Here is a 22,335-nt window from a genome sequence, read left to right on the forward strand (position 1 = left end):
GGTCTGCCTGATTTCATTTTATTTTCCCATGAGGTCAAGCAAAGAGGGACTGAGTTTGGAGGTAGACCTTGAAATACATCAACAGGTGCACCTCCAATTGACTCAAATGTCAGAAGCTTCTAAAACCATGACATCATTTTCTGGAATTTTCCAAGCTGTTTAAAAGGCACAGTCAACTTAGTGTATGTAAACTTCTGACCCACTGGAATTGATACAGGGAATTAAGTGAAATAATCTTTCTGTAAACAATTGTTGGAAAAATTACTTGTGTCATGCACAAAGTAGATGTCCTAACCGACCTGCCAAAAATATAGTTTGTTAACAAGAATTTTGTGGAGTGGTTGAAAAACGAGTTTTAATGACTCCAACCTAAGTGTATGTAATCTTCAACTATACAGTGGGGAGAACAAGTATTTGATACACTGCTGATTTTGCAGGTTTTCCTACTTACAAAGCATGTAGAGGTCTGTAATTTTTATCATAGGCTATCACATTCAACTGTGAGAGACGGAATCTAAAACAAAAATCCAGAAAATCACATTGTATGATTTTTAAGTAATTTGCATTAATTTGCATTTTATTGCATGACATAAGTATTTGATCACCTACCAACCAGTAAGAATTCCGGCTCTCACAGACCTGTTAGTTTTTCTTTAAGAAGCCCTCCTGTTCTCCACTCATTACCTGTATTAACTGCACCTGTTTGAACTCGTTACCTGTATAAAAGACACCTGTCCCACACACTCAATCAAACAGACTCCAACCTCTCCACAATGGCCAAGACCAGAGAGCTGTGTAAGGACATCAGGGGTAAAATTGTAGACCTGCACAAGGCTGGGATGGGCTACAGGACAATAGGCAAGCAGCTTGGTGAGAAGGCAACAACTGTTGGCGCAATTATTAGAAAATGGAAGAAGTTGAAGATGACAGTCAATCACCCTCGGTCTGGGCTCCATGCAAGATCTCACCTCGTGGGGCATCAATGATCATGAGGAAGGTGAGGGATCAGCCCAGAACTACACGGCAGGACCTGGTCAATGACCTGAAGAGAGCTGGGACCACAGTCTCAAAGAAAAACCATTAGTAACACACTACGCCGTCATGGATTAAATCCTGCAGCGCATGCAAGGTCCCCCTGCTCAAGCCAGCGCATGTCCAGGCCGTCTGAAGTTTGCCAATGACCATCTGGATGATCCAGAGGAGGAATGGGAGAAGATCATGTGGTCTGATGAGACAAAAATAGAGCTTTTTGGTCTAACTCCCACTCGCCCTGTTTGGAGGAAGAAGAAGGATGAGTACAACCCCAAGAACACCATCCCAACCGTGAAGCTGGAGGTAGAAACATCATTCTCTGGGGATGCTTTTCTGCAAAGGGGACAGGACGACTGCACCGTATTGAGGGGAGGATGGATGGGGCCATGTATCGCGAGATCTTGGCCAACAACCTCCTTCCCTCAGTAAGAGGATTGAAGATGGGTCGTGACTGGGTCTTCCAGCATGACAACGACCCGAAACATACAGCCAGGGCAACTAAGGAGTGGCTCCGTAAGAAGCATCTCAAGGTCCTGGAGTGGCCTAGCTAGTCTCCAGACCTGAACCCAATATAAAATCTTTGGAGGGAGCTGAAAGTCCATATTGCCCAGCGACAGCCCCGGAACCTAAAGGATCTGGAGAAGGTCTGTATGGAGGAGTGGGCCAAAAAACCCTGCTGCAGTGTGTGCAAACCTGGTCAAGAACTACAGGAAACGTATGATCTCTGTAATTGCAAACCAAGGTTTCTGTACCAAATATGAAGTTCTGCTTTTCTGATGTATCAAATACTTGTCATGCAATAAAATGCAAATTAATTACTTAAAAATCATACAATGTGATTTTCTGGATTTTTGTTTTAGATTCCATCTCTCACAGTTGAAGTGTACCTATGATAAAAATTACAGACCTCTACATGCTTTGTAAGTAGTAAAACCTGCAAAATCGGCAGTGTATCAAATACTTGTTCTCCCCACTGTATATGTGTATTTTTCAAGGGAGTATTATACGCTTGTGTGAATTAGAAACGTTTTTTTGCATATCCCAACTCACCGCGACACCCTAGGAGAGTGAGATCACGGCCATGGTCAGCATTTATCAACGGCGAACCTGGAGCATTTATGGTTAAATGCTTTGCTCAAGGGCACATCGACAGATTTCTCATCTTGTCGGCTTGGGGTTTGAAACTAGCAACTTTTAGGCTACTGGCCCAACGCTCTAACCGCTAGGCAAATTACAGCCTGTAAGAGCTTATGCTTTGACTAAAATGTCAATGTAAACAATTAACTGCTGGGTGCGCTCAAAAGCAGACATACTACTTATCAATCCGAAATGAGAAAAGACAGAATCGTAAAAACAATCCCACAATTATGACACATTATTTATTTACAACATATCAAATCACAAACAGTAATAGTTTCCCTAGAGTGCGTGGATAATGGTGCGACTCTTGAGCTGTTCAACGTACTCCTTGGCCTGGTCAAAGCCAGTCTTCTGCTCTGCCTTCGGTGGAAGCCCCTCCACCAGCTTGACAAAGTAGTGGCAGTGCACTTTATCCATGATCCCAAACATTCCTCTGCCATGGTAACGGATACGTTTCAGGTACTTCCCTTTGTTGGAGAATGATTCCGCTGAAGAGAGGAAGAAGGGGATAAAAAGTGCGTTAAAGAGTGTGTGTGTGACAGACGTATAGAACACAATGACAAATTTCTCATTCTGGAATTGCATTTGAATGTCATACACATCAGAATAAAGATATATTTCTGTTTCCATTTGTTTATCTATAATAACCTCTGAATACATTTGCATAAATCATACCCAGCCTCTGAAGTGAAGAAAAGCATGTATTTTCAGGCATCTAAAGTTACATCCCTATTGTGATTTTTTAATAAATTTCCATTGCTTTTTCCATTTGAAACAGTCAGGACGTGATTAGAATGCACCATACACCCTTTGATGATCACCATCACTTTATTCTAACCTTGTTAAAACAATTTACATTCAGGAATTCAATCATGCTATTTAGGGCACGCATGGTCAATTTCTGTCATACATTTTATTGTGAGAGGATTCTAACAAGATGTTATGTGTATGAAGTTGTGTATTAGAGACTATCTGCACCTTAAAGATTATTTGCACTGACTAGTATCCACACATCCCACACAGAAACACAAACACTCAGTCAACAATGCTGTTCTATGATATACCATTTATTCTACTATGTGACCGAGACACTGCCCACATTTGTAAATGCAGTCTATTATTACTATGCATACTACCTCTATTACTTATTATTTTTTACCTGACTATATTATTATTAATATTGATTAACGTACTGCATTAAGGGAGCTAGCACACAAGCATTTTCCTGCGCCTTTTATACCTGCTGTGAACTGTGTGTGAGACGAATACAATTTGATGTGTAAGATTTCAAGAAGATGTACGACAGTTGACACTTACCAACATATAAATTGGACTTGTATTCCACATTGTGATTCCTGACTGCCATCTCCTGGGCTTCCAAGAGAACCTTAGAAATACAACAACGTATCACATCATGAAAGGAAGACAGCAGCCAAACACTGACAAGTCATACTGACAAAATATAGTCGTAGAACTACTGAACATGAGCACATCACAGACAGGTCACCCGTGATACAAATCAGTATTCGACATCCATCCATGTCTGAGGACAACGGGAGATGACGTGGAAACAAGGCCACTAGGGGCAACAGTGAGCGCTGTTACCTTCAAGTAGGTTTTGGTTTTGCTAGGACGTTGTTGACGGGGATGGCAGATGGGCGCAAGCATCTGCCTCTGGTTCAAAAGGTTGCATGTTCAAAATTCAGTGATAAAAAGTTGTTTTTGATATTCTTGTTTTAAGCCTAGGTATCAAAGCCTAGGTATGAAATGGTTTGAGAAACATGAATGGATGTCTAATTCTGATTTGAGTCAGCTTGTTGCATCACAAGCCTAAAGCAAATGTTGCATTGTTTTCCAAAACTAGCTAAAGCATGCTGTAGAAAGCCAAGGATAAAACATACCTCTTTCATGATCTTTGCCCCCTTTTTGTCATTGAACTCAAGCTGTGCAATGGCCTCGTCAATAGTCATTCCTCTGATCTGGTGGAGGAATACAGAAGAGGAAGTCAACCAATAGTAGACGCATAAAAAATGGCAGGCCCCATGCACTTATCACAAATGCCTTGTTAGCCAAGTTGGCGTTATTGTACATTGCTCTCCGTTACTATTTTTGTATTATCGTCAGCACAGTATACATGATCCCAATTTTACCTCCAAGACACTGCCGATTAGAAAAACTAAAGAGTAGATTGTGCTGATTTACTGGTGCATTGAACCATGTTGCACGCTATAGTTTAAAAACTCTGCTAAAACAATGTCATATCTAAATTGACATCTTTATGCACCTTTGGCATAATACTTTATCATTTTTTAAATGGTTCAATGCACCTGTTTCCATCTCAATACCAAATAATCTGATATAAATAAACAATTATGTACGTTTTAAATTAAAATGGCACAAAAATAAATTGTTCTCATCAAAGAGCAATTTCTCAAGAAACAATTTTGGTAGGACTGTCGGAGTGGTCTGAGTTGGGAGGGGAAACGGAAAACAAGCCGTTATGGGCAGAGAGATTTGAAACTCTTTCTTATTGGTCTATTAACTAATTTACCGTGAGATCACCATGCAGGCTGAAATTTCAGGCGGTCTTTTCAAAAAGCGCATTTTCACTTTCACAATATTACGCCAACCTCAGTGTAGAAATATATATAAAACACAGGAAAATGATTACTCAAAATAGCATACATAAAAAGGACACAACCTACAAGTAAGGCTGTCAGCCTTACATTATATTGTTTTATGACAACCAATCTATGGGACAGGCACAAGGAAGGCACTGGACAACAACCCAATAGGGAAGTGAAAGCAGGGAATGCCATAGCTGTGTATACGACTATGCTATCCCTCTTGGACAACACCGTAGCGTAAAAACCCATCACATGTGCGTCACGAATCTTGAATAAAATTCTATTTGAAATTACTTGACGTTTTTGCAGGGCGTTGGACTTTAGAGCCTACCATTGGGAATTTGAGCCAAAATATCCACAGGAAAGCATTATTCAAGGCTATTAACCCCACCCACCAAAAAAATGAAAAGCCGATAAATTGACCGGGAGAAAAAAAATAATAATAATATCCAATTGCAAAATAATACTTTTTATTCATTGATGGAAAGACCAGTCCACGGAAATACATATGGCCGTAATGCTTATCGGTCTATAGCTTAATTAGCATAATTGTGGAATTAAATTGCCGCATGTGTATTTACGTCAGGCATGCATTTTATTTATCACACGCACAGCATACAGACAGAGCCTATTTTGAGCAAAATATCACCTCAGACAACACTAGAGCTGCTGCAGCGCTTCAGCCCATTGCAGCTGGAGTGCAACATGTGCTTTTATAAGACCAGTCATTGTGCAATATTTCTAAAATGCAATTGTGTGTTAAACTTGGATGGCCACAATTAAAAAGAGTTACCATTTTTTTTTTATTAAAATTGGAAGTGCCACTCTCATTAGACATTCAAGTGCATAGGGAACAGTAGACAAGCTTTAAGAGATGCCCAGTAATGTCCTCCATATATAGCACATTCGGGAAAGTATTCAGACCCCTTCTCCACATTTTGTTACAGCCGAACTCTAAAATGGATTAAATAAAACATTCTCAATCTATACACAATACTTCATGACAAAGAGAACTGTAAGAATCATTTGCAAATGTATTAAAAATAAAAAACAGAAATACCTTAAGTGTTCAGACCCTTTGCTATGAGATTTGAAATTGAGCTCAGGTGCATCCTGTTTCCATTGATCATCCTTCTACAACTTGATTGCAGCATTGGAGGTCCCCAAGAACATAGTGGCCTCCATCATTCTTAAATGGAAGAAGTTTGGAACCAACAAGACTCTTCCTAGAGCTGGCCGCCAGGTGAAACTGCGCAATCAAGGGAGAAGGGCCTTGGTCGGGAAGGTGACCAAGAACCCGATGGCCACTGACAGAGCTCCAAAGTTTCTCTGTGGAGATGGGAGAACCTTCCAGAAGGACAACCATCTCTGCAGCACTCCACCAATCAGGCCTTTTATGGTAAAGAGGATAGATGGAAGTCACTCAGTAAAAGGAACATGACAGCCCGCTTCGAATTTGCCAAAAGGCACCTAAAGGACTCTCCGATCATGAGAAACAACATTCTCTGGTCTGATGAAACCAACATTGAACTCTTTAGCCTGAATAAGCATCACATCTGGAAGAAACCTAGCACCATCCCTACGGTGAAGCATGGTGGTGGCAGCATCATGCTGTGGGGATGTTTTTCAGTGTGTTTTAGTCAGGTTTGAGGGAAAGATGAACAGAGCAAAGTACAGAGATTCATGAAAACCTGCTCAGGACCTCAGACTGAACAACGACCCAAAGCACACAGCCAAGACAACGCAGGATTGGTATCGGGACAAGTTTCTGAATGTCCTTGAGTGGCCCAGCCAGAGCCCGGACTTGAACATGATCGAACATCTCTGGAGACCTGAAAATAGCTGTGCAGCAACGCTCCCCATAAAACCTGACAGAGCTTGAGGATCTGCAGAGAAGAATGGGATAAAATATTTAAAAAATCCTCAAAAACAGGTGTCCAAGCTTGTAGCGTCATACCCAAGAAGACTCTGGGCTGTAGTCGCCGCCAAAAGGTACTTTAACAAAGTACTGAGTAAAGGGTCTGAATACTTATGCAAGTGGTTTTTATAAATTACTGTTTCATGATTACTGATCAATTCACGTATACATTTATAATTAGGAGGTTATCTGTTTTAAAACCTTTTTATTTTTGTAATTATGTATTGGATTGTCTTTTTGTGGCTTCCAACCACACTTGCACACAATTTCTTTGTATTATCTGTATTGCTGTCCATCACTTGATTTCTTTGGTTCAAATAAACTTGAATTGACCAGAAGCCAAAGGCACAATCCTAGTCATATTAGCAACACATCCTAGTTGTTGCATCTTTAGATTTCCGCTCTTTCAAAGTTCTTAGCCGAGATTTTCATCTCTGTTACATATGGAACCACATCAGTTACGCTGTTTAGAAAGGTGTTTTTCCACAAATTGCATTTTTGCAAATGTTTAAAAATGTTTTATCGGATGCTTCATTAAACAGAGTTGCATGTTGAAAATACAACCTAAACAGGACCTTCAAATCAAATGTTTTGCATGGGTGGAGTTTGGCTTGCCTGGTGACATTAGACAGTATAAGTTAATATAGCCCAATAAAGAGTTCCAAACCCCTCTGCCAATAACAGCTTGTTTTCAGATTACATATCCCTCCCCAGTCAGACAACTCCCAGACAGTCATAGCTAAATTATTGCTTGAAAAGTTATTTTTAATTATTTTAATGGAAAACTATTACAGTAAGGTCCTTAACTGAAATTAGAGAACTTATTTGATAGAGAAAACGTCTGCATTGGGCCTTTAAACAGACTTTTCAAACGTGGGTCTGCTGCATATGCCTGAAATTACATCCTCTCTGCTCCACCTCATGTCATAATAAAAGTCCTGCATGTGTGCAATCACATTGAATTAAATTGATTGGTGCATACGTGTCAAAAAACAAAAAAACTGGCGATGCTCTCCTTTACAAGACCTTAGTAAACCAGGGATCTCTTTACAAAAGGCAAAAGCCCTTGCACAGAAAAGAGTGAGGAGGAGAGCCATGGTGAACTCGTTATGTTTCCAAGAGGGACAAGAAGATTACGTAAAGAAAGTACATTTATGAGACTTTGAATGTAGCATCTAAAGAGTGAGAATACCCAGTAAATCTGTTATGTCTAGCGCTATCTGGAAGGTGTTCAACATGTTGCTTTTACATTCAAACCTTTAGACACTCACCATATTTGCTAGATACCACATCTTGTCCTTGCTGTACTTGATTTGCCTCCTGCAGTGGTGCACCTCCTGTGAAATAAATATATTGGTCTATATTTAGTATATCGCAACAACTGAAAACCACTTAGTTAACAATAAAATGGTCAGATATGGAATGATTTCCATGGGAATACATGTTTTATTTAACCATAACTACTGTATGTATCACTTGGTTGTTGGAACTCACTGCAGGTCTTCGTGCTTCATCAGGCTGCTGTGGTGGGAACATTTGCAGGTTCTTCCTGTCCCAGTTCTTGTTGACATCTAATGCGGCGCTGGTGTGGATGCAGGAGACCCTCTGGGTTGTACCAAAGGCAAATAGCCTGGATAGAGAAGAGAACTTCGCTAAGAAGCTAACGTTAGCTAGCTAACGTTAAATAAGTTATAGACAGAAAGATGCGCAATAAAATCTGGCAAATACTTGTAATAGGTACACTTATGGAAGTTGTAAGCACATGTATAACTTCACTGCTTGATTTGTCCTTTACTGAAATTACAGCACTGTTAGCTCGTGTGCTGGTTCTCCTTACCTTGAGCGTATCTGCCCAGCAACACTCCTGAGTAGTGTGAACCCTATGAAAACATAACCCATGTTTAGTTCATTCTAAACCACACTTTAGAAGACGTAGAGAATGAAATAGACACTGGCATTTCAAGTACAATACTATTAAACTTACCACCGCCTACGATTACGGAGGTCGCCATGTTGAATGTATGACGTCGTCCACACGTTCTGCTTTACGGCAAGTGCACAGTCTCGCCAAAGAGACTGTCGTCGCTACTTACCACAAACACACATTCATAAACCCCGCCTATTTCTAAAATGTATTTTCTTAAAATCTGATTTTAAACCTAACCTTAACACACTGCTAACCTTATGCCTAACCATAACTTTAAATTACAACTAAAAAGCAATTTTCTGTTTTTTATAATTTTTTGGTCAAGGTAACTAGTGGAAACGCAAAGATATTGGTGCTCCTTCTCAGGGCTCCGTCGCCTATCTTCTTCTTGAAATTTGTATTGGCAGATCGCAACCAACTAAAAGGTACATACACCGTCATCTACTGTACTGGGGTGCGTTGCCGGTCACGGCCTCCCTATGAATATATGTATCTTATTTAGCCCTATGTTTCCGCCTACTGTTCTGGAGTATGAATTCATTACACTTTATGACACAAAAAGGGAAGGGACAAAGGACTGGAAAAGGAAGCAAAATTGCACCTACCAACACCCGTTAAAACCTCGCCACTAACACACCTTGTAACTCTTCTGCAGTAAAATCTCATACACCCAAGTATTTCTCTATAGCTACCACCACAACATCGACTTTCTATTATTTCAGTTCCATTTCTGCGGTACAGTTGATAACCATGGCTATGAACGCTCAAAAAACAACCTTACTGGCCCACGTTATTCCTATCACTCTATTAGCCCGGCTTACTCACAGGGAGCCTTGGCCTGGTGAGAGAGGAAATGTTCTATGCCAGACGAAATTTCACATCATTAGCTCATTGTAATGGATGTATCCCACAAAAATCACTAAAAAACTGCTTAAACAAACGCAAAACTACGTTGCTGTTATTCTGGCTGCACTGTTTGACTTGACAGTGTTAGCCAAAGTTGGCTAACTATCAAGCAAGGGATAAGAACGTTGCCAGCCAACATGGCAACAGAACATTTAGATCGAATGACTGGATCGAGTCCATAGATTTAGAACGAAAGACTCTGGCTATCTATTCCGATTTTAGAGCACTCTCATCTGAGTGTGCCAGAGCGCATAATATCTGATGAATTTCCGAACGCTCAACACCCATTGAATATGGCCAGTGCCAGTAAACGTTGGGCAAAAACAGTGTAATTAAATTGTTGCCAGCATTACAGTTATAGTCACCAACGCGCTGGATAACATGAACATTTGATTCCATTCCAGCCATTACAATGAGTCCATCCTCCTATAGCGCCTCCCACCAGCCTCCTCTGGTGAGCCCACTATAAGTAAGAAGGGGAAACCGTAATTAAACAACAGGAGGTCAAAACCTGAGAATTCTACCTGGTGTTGATAGTGTTAGTGTATATTTTCCAAACTGTTGGAAGGAGAGACAAGGAAGATGTGTCTATCCTTGGCATCAGATGAACACATCATCCACATCTCTCCCTTCACCAGCTGGTTTTGAAGCATGAGTAAGTGAGGTATTGCTGCCTCTGCAGGAGAAGGAGAGACAGGGATGATATGTCTAATCTCTGTGTCGAATGAAAAATTAATGGGAGCTAGGAAAGGAAAGAATGCTAGAAAAGGAAGATAGGGAAGGAGGAAAGAGACCTACGAAAGGAAGTAATGCATGTCTGCATTAATGTGGATGCTATGATTATGGATAATCGTTAATGAATTGCGAATGATAAAAAGTGAGAAAGTTACAGAGGAACTAAGATCCTACCCCCCACAAAAATGCAAATCTCCCCTGGTATTAGTAATGATGAGAGGTTAGCATGTCTCTAACTTTCTTACTCATCATTATTCATTCTTTTTCTTAATCATCGCATTATCATAATTCATTTTGAAGTGTTCAAAAACATCTTACTGTATCTACTCACTTAGAAAGAAAATTACTCCAGTCATCATTCAGCATTCAGTTTCTGTAGGTCGTTATCAATAAAACGTCACAATAAGTTGCAGAGCGTTCGATTTGCCTGCTGGGCGGCAAGGAGACCCCCAGCTCTGCTAAAACCATTGACATCTAACTGCGTGTTGTTTTCAAGGGATTGTTAAATAAATCTGAACTATTTGGTTGTAATAACCTCTTGAAGAGCATAGTCAGAACTACAAATTTCAGATTATTCCATGCAAAACAATTGCGCACTTTAGGTCTATCATCAGAGTTATACAGCAAGTTACTGCATGCTTTCCATGATGAGTAAACATCAATTGATCATGTAATTTCAGATACGTGAGGGTAGCCTCACGATATCTCTCAATATTGACCACCATTCATTGGGTATTTTAGTGAGATACAATTAAAGTGAACTATACCTGACAAGTATGACCCAGGTAGCGCTGAACGTTCCTGTAACGTTCCCTAAAGGTTCTCATTTGGTTCTTAGAGAAATTTATTTCACAGAACGTTCTCGGAACGAACCAAAGGAGAAGCTTTAGGAAATGGTTCTATTTTGGTAAGGTAGAAACACATTGTTCTAAGAACGTTCAAATTACCTCATAAAAACATGTTTTTGGTGAATTAGAACTTTTACGTAACATTCCCCTGTGGTTCCTGTTTGTTTGTTGGAAGGAAAAAAGTTATAGGAACATTGCATATCTAAGGGCCATATTGGATCATACTGCCTAAAGAGGAGATAATGTGTGTGTGGAGGTGAGTGCATATAATTTTGTAAATAGTTAACTGCCCCCCCCCCCCCCAAAAAAAAACATCTCGTTTACAATTTATTTACAAGATAACTGGTCATGTGACACCTTAACCATAACAACTGTTGACAGTTGGGGAAATAGCTGCTAGGCAGTTTAGCTTGTTTCAAGTACTGCTAATATTACTATTTTCATAGGTAAGGAGTCAGAGAAACATACTAAAACTACACTACGTGTTTATATGAACATGTTAGGGGGTAGCATAGTTATTCTTGAGCGTGTTGTGTATGCAGAATTTTTTTTTATCCGTACATTAGCTAGCTTAGCTAGCATGTTCTCCAGCTGCATTGGCGGCTACCTAGGTCTGACCATAAAAACAATTTTAAAAACTTGTTGCTTCCATGGAGAGTGACAAAGGTCTGATAACCCTCTTGCTATGTCATAACTTGGGTTATAATTTTGGGGTATTTTGAAACGGATGGCGATAGATTTGATTTGTTGAATGACTCAGCTACTTGGCTAGTACCTGATGGTAACCAAGTCACATGAACCGTCATGTAAATAAGGAAGTGAATTTAATGAAATAGTTGCCTAACATTCTCTGTTTCACGGAAACATGGCTCTCTCGGGATATGTTGTTGGAATCGGTTCAGCCACCGGGCTTCTCCATGCATCACACCGACAGAGTTAAACACCTCTCTGGGAAGAGGAAGGGCAGGGGTGTATGCTTCATGATTAACGACTCATGGTGTAATCATAACAACATACAGGAACTCAAGCTCACCCGACCTAGGTTTCCTTACAATCAAATGCCGGCCATTTTACTTAACAAGAGAATTCTCATCAGTTATAGTCACAGCTGTGTACATCCCCCCTCAAGCAGACACCAAGATGGCCATCAAGGAACTTCACTGGACTACATGCAAACTGGAAGTCATATCCTGAAGCTGCATTTATTATAGCTGGGGATTTCAACAAAGCACATTTGAGAACAAGGCTACCTAAAATCTACCAGCATATTGATTGCGCTACGCACATGGGCAAAATCCTCAACCAACGCTACTCTAACTTCCGCAATGCATACAAAGCCTTCCCCCGCCCTCCCTTCGGCAAATCCGACCAGGACGCCATCTTGCTCCTATCGTCTTATAGACAGAAACTCAAACAGGATGTACCAGTGACGAGAACCATTCAACGCTGGTCCGATCAATAAAACCTACCCTAACCAGAAACCGTGGATGGATGGCGGCATTCGCGCAAAATTGAAAGCGCGATCCACCAGATTTAACCATGGAAAGAGGTCTGGGAATATGGCTGAATATTAACAGTGTAGTTATTTCCTCCGCAGGCAATCAAACAAGCAAAATGCCACTACAGGGACAAGGTGGAGTCGCAATTCAATGGCTCAGACACGAGACGTATGTGGCAGGGTCTACAGGAAATCAAGGACTACAAAAAGAAAACCAGCTACGTCACGGACACTGACATCACGCTTCCAGACAAACGAAACACCTTCTTTGCCTGGTTTAAGGATAATACAGTGCCACCATCGCGGCCTGCTAACGAGGACTGTGCCACCCCCCTTCTCCGTGGCTAACTTGAGAAAACAATTTAAACATGTTAACCCTCGCAAGGCTGCTGGCCCAGACGGCATCCCTAGCCGCATCCCTAGAGTATGCATGCGCAGACCGCTTGGCTGGTGTGTTTACGGACATATTCAATCGCTTCCTATCCAAGTCTGTTGTCCCCACACGCTGCAAGTTGGCTACCATTGTTCCTGTACCCAAGAAGGCAAAGATAACTGAACTAAAGGACTACCGTCCCGTAGCACTCACTTCTGAAGTGTTTTAAGAGACTAGTTAAGGATCATATCACCTCCATCTTACCGGCCACCCTAGACCCACTTCAGTTTGCATACCACCCCAAAATGTCCACAGACGACGCAATCGCCATCACACTGCACACTGCCCTATCCCATCTGGACAAAATGAATACCTATGTAAGAATGCTGTTCATTGGCTACAGCTCAGCATTCAACACCATACTACCCTCCAAGCTCATCATCAAGCTGGAGGCCCTAGGTCTCCACCCCGCTTGTGCAATTGGGTCCTGGACTTTCTGATGGGCCGCTCCCCCAGGTGGTGAAGGTAGGAAACAACATCTCCACTTCGCTGACCCTCAACACTGGGGCCACACAAGGGTGCGTGCTCAGCCCACTCCTGTACTCCCTGTTCACCCACGATTGCGTGGCCATGCACGCCTCCAACTCAATCATCAAGTTTGCAGATGACACAACAGTAGTGGGCTTGATTACCAACAACAACGAGACGGCCTACAGGAGGAAGTGAGGGCACTCGGAGTGTGGTGTCAGGAAAACAACCTCTCACTCAACATCAACAAAACAAAGCAGATGATTGTGGACTTCAGGAAACTGCACATCAGCGACGCTCAAGATCCTAAACAATATCATAACCGCCATCGATAAAAGACAGTAATGTGCAGCTGTCTTCATCGACCTGGCCAAGGCTTTCGACTCTGTCAATCACCTCATTCTTATCGGCAGACTCAATAGCCTTGACTTCTCAAATGACTGCCTCGTCTGGTTCACCAACTACTTCTCAGATAGAGTTCAGTGTGTCAAATTGGAGGGCCTGTTGTTCGAAACTCTGGCAGTCTCTATGGGGGTACCACAAAGTTAAATTCTCGGGCCGACTCTTTTACCTGTATATATCAATGATGTCGCTCTTGCTGCGGGTGATTCTCTTATCCACCTCTACGCAGACGACACCATTCTGTATACATCTGGCCCTTCTTTGGACACTGTGCGAACAAACCTCCAAACAAGCTTCAACGCCATACAACACTCCTTCCGTGGCCTCCAACTGCTTTCAAATGCTAGTAAAACTAAGTGCATGCTCTTCAATCGATTTCTGTCCGCAACCTCCCGCCCGACTAGCATCACTACTATGGACGAATCTGACCTAGAATATGTGGACAACTACAAATACCTAGGTGTCTTGTTAGACTGTAAACTCTCCTTCCAGACTCACATTAAGCATCTCCAATCCAAAATTAAATCTAGAATTGGCTTCCTATTTTGCAACAAAGCKTCCTTCACTCATGCTGCCAAACATACCCTCGTAAAACTTACTATCCTACCGATCCTTGACTTCGGCGATGTCATTTACAAAATAGCCCCCAACACTCTACTCAGCAAACTGGATGTAGACTATCACAGTGCCATCTGTTTTGTCACCAAAGCCCCATATACTACCCACCACTGCGACCTGTATGCTTTCGTTGGCTGGCCCTCGCTTCATACTCGTCGCCAAACCCACTGGCTCCAGGTCATCTATAAGTCTTTGCTAGGTAAAGCCCCGCCTTATCTCAGCTCACTGGTCACCATAGCAACACCAACCCGTAGCACACGCTCCAGCAGGTATATTGTACTGGTCATCCCCAAAGCCAACACTTCCTTTGGCCGCCTTTCCTTCCAGTTCTCTGCTGCCAATGACTGGAACGAATTGCAACTTTAAGCATCAGCTGTCAGAGCAGCTTACCGATCACTGTACTTGTACACAGCCAATCTGTAAAAAGCACAACCAACCATCCCAGTATCTATACTTGCACATCATCATCTGCACATCTATCACTCCAGTATTAAATCTAAATTGTAATTATTTTGCCTCTATGGCCTATTTATTGCCTACCTCTCTACTCTTCTACATTTGCACACACTGTACATAGATTTTTCTATTTTAATTTTCTAATGTGTTATTGATGGTACGTTTGTTTATGTGTAACTCTGTGTTGTTGTTTTTGTCGCACTGCTTTGCTTTATCTTGGCCAGGTCGCAGTTGTAAATGAGAACTTGTTCTCAACTGGTCTACCTGGTTAAATAAAGGTGAAATAAAAATAAATGAATAAAAAATTAAAACAGCAGAGGGTGCACACTCCTATCCACATCGAAGGGAAAGCAGTGGAGAAGGTGGAAAGTTTTAAGTTCCTCAGCGTACACATCACAGACAAACTGACATGATCCACCCACACAGACAGTATGGTGAAGAAGGCGCAAAAGCGCCTCTTCAACCTCAGGAGGCTGAAGAAATTTGTCTCGTCACCAAAAAACCCTGACAAACCTTTACAGATGCACAATCAAGAACATCCTGTCGGGCTGTATCACAGCCTGGTACGGCAACTGCACCGCCCTCAAATACAAGGCTCTCCAGGGGGTGGTACGATCTGCACAATGCATCACCGGGGGCACAGTACCTGCCCTTCATGACACCTACAGCACCCGATGTCACAGGAAGGCCAAAAAGATCATCAAGAACGTCAACCAAACGAGCCACTGCCTGTTCACACCGCTACCATCCAGATGGTGAGGTCAGTACAGGTGCATCAAAGCTGGGACCAAGAGACTGAAAAACAGCTTCTATCTCAAGACCATCAGACTACTAAAAAGCAATCACTAACTCAGAGAGGCTGCTGCCTACATTGAGACCCAATCACTGGCCACTTTAATAAATGGATCACAAGACACTTTATACAATGCCACTCTAAATAATACAATTTTTATGTTTACATATCTTACATTACTCATATCACATGAACAGTTGAAGTCGTAAGTTTACATACACTTAGGTTGGAGTCATTAAAACTCGTTTTTCAACCACTCCACCAATTTCTTGTTAACAAACTATAGTTTTGGCAAGTCGGTTAGGACATCTACTTTGTGCATTACACAAGTAATATTTCCAACAATTGTTTACAGACAGATTATTTCACTTATAATTCACTGTATCACAATTCCAATGGGTCAGAAGTGTACATACACTAAGTTGACTGTGCCTTTAAACAGCTTGGAAAATTCCAGAAAATTATGTCATGGCTTTAGAAGCTTCTGACATCATTTGAGTCAATTGGAGGTGCACCTGTGGATGTATTTCAAGGCCTACCTTCAAACTCAGTGCCTCTTTGTTTGACATCATGGGAAAATCAAAAGAAATCAGCCAAGACCTCAGAAAAAAACATTGTAGACCTCCACAAGTCTGGTTCATTCTTGGGAGCAATTTCCAAACGCTTGAAGGTACCACAATCATCTGTACAAACCATAGTACGCAAGTATAAACACCATGGTACCATGCAGCCATCATATCGCTCAGGAAGGAGATGTGTTCTGTCTCCTAGAGATGAGCGTACTTTGGTGCGAAAAGTGCAAATCAATCCCAGAACAACTGGACCTTGTGGACCTTGTGAAGATGTTGGAGGAAACCGGTACAAAAGTATCTATATCCACAGTAAAACGAGTCCTACATCGACATAACCTGAAAGGCCGCTCAGCAAGGAAGAAGCCACTGCTCCAAAACCGGCATAAGAAAAGCCAGACTGCGGTTTGCAACTGCATATGGGGACAAAGACCGTACTTTTTGGAGAAATGTCCTCTGGTCTGATGAAACAAAAATGTAACTGTTTGGCCATAATGACCATCGTTATGTTTGGAGGAAAAAGGGGGAGGCTTGCAAGCCAAAGAACACCATCCCAACCGTGAAGCACGGAGGTGGCAGCATCATGTTGTGGGGGTGCTTTGCCGCAGGATGAACTGATGCACTTCACAAAATAGATGGCATCATGAGGCAGGAAAATTATGTGGATATATTGAAGCAACATCTCAAGACATCAGTCAGGAAGTTAAAGCTTGGTCGCAAATGGGTCTTCCAAATGGACAATGAACCCAAGCATACTTCCAAAGTTGTGGCAAAATGGCTTAATGACAACAAAGTCAAGGGATTGGAGTGGCCACCACAAAGCCCTGACCTCAATCCTATAGAACATTTGTGGGCAGAACTGAAAAAGCATGTGCGAGCAAGGAGGCCTACAAACCTGACTCAGTTACACCAGCTCTGTCAGGAGGAATGGGCCACAATTCACCCAACTTATTGTGGGAAGCTTGTGGAAGGCTACCCGAAACGTTTGACCCAAGTTAAACAATTTAAAGGCAATGCTACCAAATACTAATTGAGTGTATGTAAACTTCTGACCAACTGGAAATGTGATGAAAGAAATAAAAGCTGAAATAAGTCATTCTCTCTATTATTATTCTGACATGTCACATTCTTAAAATAAAGTGGTGATCCTAACTGACCTAAGACAGGAAATGTTTACTAGGATTAAATGTCAGGAATTGTGAAAAACTGAGTTTAAATGTATTTGGCTAAGGTATATGTAAACCTCCGACTTCAACTGTATATGCTGTATTTTATACGATCTTTTGCACCTTGCCTATGCCGAGTTGGTCCCCCTTTTACTGGGAAGGCTTTCCACTAAATGTTGGAACATTGCTGCGGGGACTTGCTTCCATTCAGCCATATGAGCATTAGTGAGGTCAGGCACTGATGTTGGGTGATTAGGCCTGGCACGCAGTCGGCGTTCCAATTCATCCCAAGGTGTTCAATGGGATTGAGGTCAGGGCTCTGAGCATGGCCAGTCATGTTCGCCCACACCGATCTCGACAAGCCATTTCTGTATGGACCTCACTTTGTGCACGGGGTCATTGTCATGCTGAAATAGGAAACGGCCTTCCCCAAACTGTTGCCACAAAGTTGGAAGCACAGAAATGTCTAGAATGTCATTGTATGCTGTACCATTAAGATTTTCCTTCACTGAACTAAAGGGCCTAGCCCAAACCATGAAAAACAGCCCCAGACCATTATTCCTTCTCCACCAAACTTTACAGTTGGCACTATGATTTGGGGCAGGTAGTGTTCTCCTGGCATCTACCAAACCCAGATTTGTCTGTTGGACTGTCAGATGGTGAAGCGTGATTCATCACTCCAGAGAACGCATTTCCACTGCTCCAGAGTCCAATAGCGGCTCTAAAACCTCTCCAACCGAACCTTGGCATTGTGCATGGTGATCTTACACTTGAGTGCGGCTGCTTGGCCATGGAAACTCATTTCATTAAGCTCCAGATGAACAGTTCTTGTGCTGACGTTGCTTCCAGAGGCAGTTTGGAACTCATAGCTAGTGTTTCATTCAGCACTCAGCGATCCTGTTCTGTGAGCTTGTGTGGCCTACCACTTTGACAATAACAGCACTTATAGTTGACCGGGGCAGCTCTAGCAAGGCAGAAATTTGCCAAACTGACTAGTTGAAAAGGTGGCATCCTATGACGGTGCCACGTTGAAAGTCACTGAGCTCTTCAGTAAGGCCATTCTACTGCCGTTGTTTGTCTATGGATATTGCATGGATGTTTGCTAAATTTTATTCACTCATTTTGAATTCACTCATTTGAAGGGGTGTCGTTATACTTTTGTATATATAGATTATATTGTTTATTGGGTTATAATTGAAATACACTGTAACCTCTTCAGGTTGTGTATTGCTACCTGACCAAAAAAGCGATCCCCAAAAAGTTTAAAACTGAACAACCCGACAAGACATGGAAAATTCAAGGGGCCAGAATTCTGCAGACCACAGATAAAGTGAATATTTTTGAAGAGTGATTGTCATACTGAATCCAGATTTCATATATACCATCTAATCGGACGCGTCCGTTATGGGACTTTACATTAGGATTTGGCCTGTCATTAAAAAAAATAACCATTCTAGAATTATTTGTAACCAGATAATTGTTTTAGACTTGTGTGACAGATATGGTATAAGAATTACAAGATTCTGTTAAAATACTGTTTATGCATCGAATAGCTTTGATGAGTACTTTCTCATCTGTGTGAGTGTGACTGAGTTGGGCCTCTGAGGCTTGGAGCTAGCAACTGATTTGTGATGGCTTGGTGATAAAACCTACAGCCTGCATTCCATAAAATGAGTTGGCCTGTGTGTGACCCGAGATAGAGATAGCCTGGAGGAGTAGAACAAACCCCTCTTTGTCTTTAATCATCTTTACATCTGAGAAACTAAGCCTGGGGGTAAAAGAACACCCAGTGCACATAACTCACAAGATGAACCCAAGATGATGCCCCGACCTGCCGGGGAAGGGTGGAACCAGCCATGACTAAGCATTTTAGTGTTTGCAATATAAGACCCATGATTCCTCTGTAACGTTGGGCTCTCAAAGATTACCGATGGGTGGTCGTTGACCAGCTTCATTATTGCAATTTTTATCGGTAATAAAGATTGATTGTTTGAAGAAATAACAAAATAAAGAATTAATAATGAAGAATTTTCCATTACAAAGAGCTATGAAAAAAAGCTATCTGGGCAAGGGAGACGTCTATTGTGGAGACAGATAATCATGCGGGGAAAAATGCTTCTGTCACGAATCTCCTTGTTCGGGCGACGTTCGGCGGTCGACGTCACCGGCCTTCTAGCCATCGCTGATCCACTTTTCATTTTCCATTTGTTTTGTCTTTGTCTTACACGCCTGGTTTCAATCCCACAATGTCTTGTTCATTATTTAACCCTCTGTTCCCCCATGTTTGTTTGTGAGTAATTGTTTGTATGTAATACGGTCCGTTATGTGGGCTCGCTTTATTGTATCTTGTCTATTTTTGAGTAAATTACGTTTATTTATTCATATCTGCTGTCCTGCGCCTGACTCCACAGACCTCATTACAGAATTACTCACCTGAGAATGGAGTTAGCAGGAGCAGACGCCCTCCCTATGGCGATAGAGGAGTGCGTCCAGCAGCACGCGGCCATATAGCAACGTCTGGGAACCGCCATAGATTGCGTGCTGCAGACGATGGATCGTTGGGAGAGAGGAGGAGGTCGTCCAGCGCCTCCACCAGCCCCACTACAGCAGGCCCCACTGTCCACCCCTCCTTCACTCGGTCCCAGCGGGATTCGGCTCGTGCTCCCGAGGGAGTATGATGGGACGGCTGCCGGATGCAAGGGGTTCCTAGAGCTGGAGCTCTACCTGGCGACCGTCCATCCGGCTCCTTCGGGACGTGAGAGCGTGTGCACATTCGTCTCCTGCCTCTCAGGCAAAGCCCTGGAGTGGGCCAACGCCGTATGGAGTGAAGGAGACGTAATGGACTATTACGCAGAGTTCACCCGCCGCTTTCGGGCAGTTTTCGACCACCCGCCTGAGGGTCGAGCAGCGGGTGAACGTCTGTTCCACCTGAGGCAAGGGACAAGGAGCGCGCAGGATTTCACTTTGGACTTCCGGACCCTGGCTGCAAGCGCGGGATGGAACGACGGTGCCCTGATCGATCACTACCGGTGCAGTCTGCGCGAGGACGTCCATCAGGAGTTGGCCTGCCAAGACACCACCCTCATGTTGGACCAGCTGGTGGACCTGTCCATCCGGCTGGACAACCTGCTGGCTACCCACGAACGTCCGGATCGGGGCCTGTCAGTTCCATCCCCCAGCACTTCCGCTCCGACGCCCATGGAGCTGGACTTAGGGCGACCGGAGGAGGGGCCATTCCCTGCACCATCTGTGGCCGCAGAGGGCACACTGCTGGTCGGTGCTGGGGGGGTTCCTGACTATCGTGTCACCCCAGGTGAGTCGGCACCAGGCTCACCCAGAGCCCCCTGTTGCTCACATGTATGTGTTTATTAAATTTCCTGAGTTTTCCCCGCATTCCCAGCATAAGCGTCGTAGATCAGGCGCAGCTGGGAATTTTATTGACCGTTCATTTGCCCATAGCTTAGGGATTCCCCTTGTTCCGTGGATATGCCCTGTGCACGCCCTAGATAGTCGACCATTAGGGTCAGGGATGATTAGGGAGGCCACCGCTCCACTAAGCATGTTACGCAGGAAGGTCACAAGGAGAAGAATCAGTCTCTTCTTCCTTATTGATTCTCCTGCGTTTCCCGTGGTGCTGGCCTACCCTGGTTAGCCTGTCATGACCCCACTATTTCGTGGTAACAGAGGGCTCTCAAGGGGTGGGGGCTGTGCTTTGGCAAAGTGGGTGGATTATATCCTGCCTGTTTGGCCCTGTCCGGGGGTATCATCGGATGGGGCCACAGTGTCTCCTGACCCCTCCTGTCTCAGCCTCCAGTATTTATCTGCAGTAGTTTATGTGTCGGGGGGCTAGGGTCAGTCTGTTATATCTGGAGTACTTCTCCTGTCTTTTCCGGTGTCCTGTGTGAATTAAAATTGCTCTCTAATTCTCCTCTTTCTCTCTTTCTTTCTCTCTCTCAGAGGACCTGGGCCCTAGGACCATGCCTCAGGACTACCTGGCATGATGACTCCTTGCTGTCCCAGTCCACCTGGCCGTGCTGCTGCTCCAGTTTCAACGTTTCTGCCTGCGGCTATGGAACCCTGACCTGTTCACCGGACGTGCTACCTGTCCCAGACCTGCTGTTTTCAACTCTCTAGAGACAGCAGGGCGGTAGAGATACTCTTTGCTCGGCTATGAAAAGCCAACTGACATTTACTCCTCGAGGTGCTGACTTGTTGCACCCTCGATAACTACTGTGATTATTATTATTTGACCATGCTGGTCATTTATAAACATTTGAACATCTTGGCCATGTTATGTTATAATCTCCACCTGGCACAGCCAGAAGAGGACTGGCCACCCGTCATAGCCTGGTTCCTCTCTAGGTTTCTTCCTAGGTTTTGGCCTTTCTAGGGAGTTTTTCCTAGCCAACGTGCTTCTACACGTGCATTGCTTGCTGTTTGGGGTTTTAGGCTGGGTTTCTGTACAGCACTTTGAGATATCAGCTGATGTAAGAAGGGCTAATTAAATACATTTGATTTGATTTTGAAGAGGTGGTCACGAGAGTGCTCAGGGAGGTGTGAAGGGGTTTCCATCCACCGTGCGCATCCCCTCAGAATATGCTGATTTGGCTCTCTGTAAGAAGGCGACTCAATTACCACCCCATCGACGGGGGGATTGTGCGATAAATCTCCTGGTAGACGCTGCACTTCCCAGGAGTCACGTGTATCCTCTGTCACAGGAGGAGACGGCGGCTATGGAAACATATGTCTCCGAATCCCTGGGGCAGGGATACATTCGGCCCTCCACTTCACCTACCTCC

The 22,335-nt window shown here is 43.2% G+C and overlaps 1 protein-coding gene across 1 annotated transcript; it reads right to left on the reverse strand.

Moving 5' to 3' along the window:
* Positions 1–2,391: 2,391 nt before the first annotated feature.
* mrpl22 (mitochondrial ribosomal protein L22) lies at positions 2,392–8,800 on the reverse strand. Its single transcript, XM_024013211.2, has 7 exons — positions 8,702–8,800; positions 8,555–8,597; positions 8,212–8,347; positions 7,989–8,054; positions 4,074–4,151; positions 3,490–3,559; positions 2,392–2,660 (listed from the first exon to the last, which is right to left on the reverse strand). The coding sequence occupies exons 1-7, from the start codon at positions 8,727–8,729 to the stop codon at positions 2,452–2,454; spliced, it is 630 nt and encodes a 209-aa protein (XP_023868979.1). The 5' UTR covers positions 8,730–8,800; the 3' UTR covers positions 2,392–2,451.
* Between the last annotated feature and the right edge of the window lie 13,535 nt (positions 8,801–22,335).

This window comes from Salvelinus sp. IW2-2015, linkage group LG20 (assembly GCF_002910315.2).
Source record: "Salvelinus sp. IW2-2015 linkage group LG20, ASM291031v2, whole genome shotgun sequence".
Classification (NCBI taxonomy): Eukaryota; Metazoa; Chordata; class Actinopteri; order Salmoniformes; family Salmonidae; genus Salvelinus; species Salvelinus sp. IW2-2015.

What these genes read in the sequence shown, in the direction of transcription:
- mrpl22 (XM_024013211.2), bottom strand. Translation starts at nt 8,729, where the DNA reads ATGGCGACCTCCGTAATCGTAGGCGGTG. An exon ending in CTCCGTAATCGTAGGCGGTG is followed by an intron (nt 8,598 to 8,701) that starts GTAAGTTTAATA and finishes ATGTTTTCATAG; the next exon opens with GGTTCACACTACTCAGGAGT. An exon ending in CAAGTCCAATTTATATGTTG is followed by an intron (nt 2,661 to 3,489) that starts GTAAGTGTCAAC and finishes TCCTCTCTTCAG; the next exon opens with CGGAATCATTCTCCAACAAA.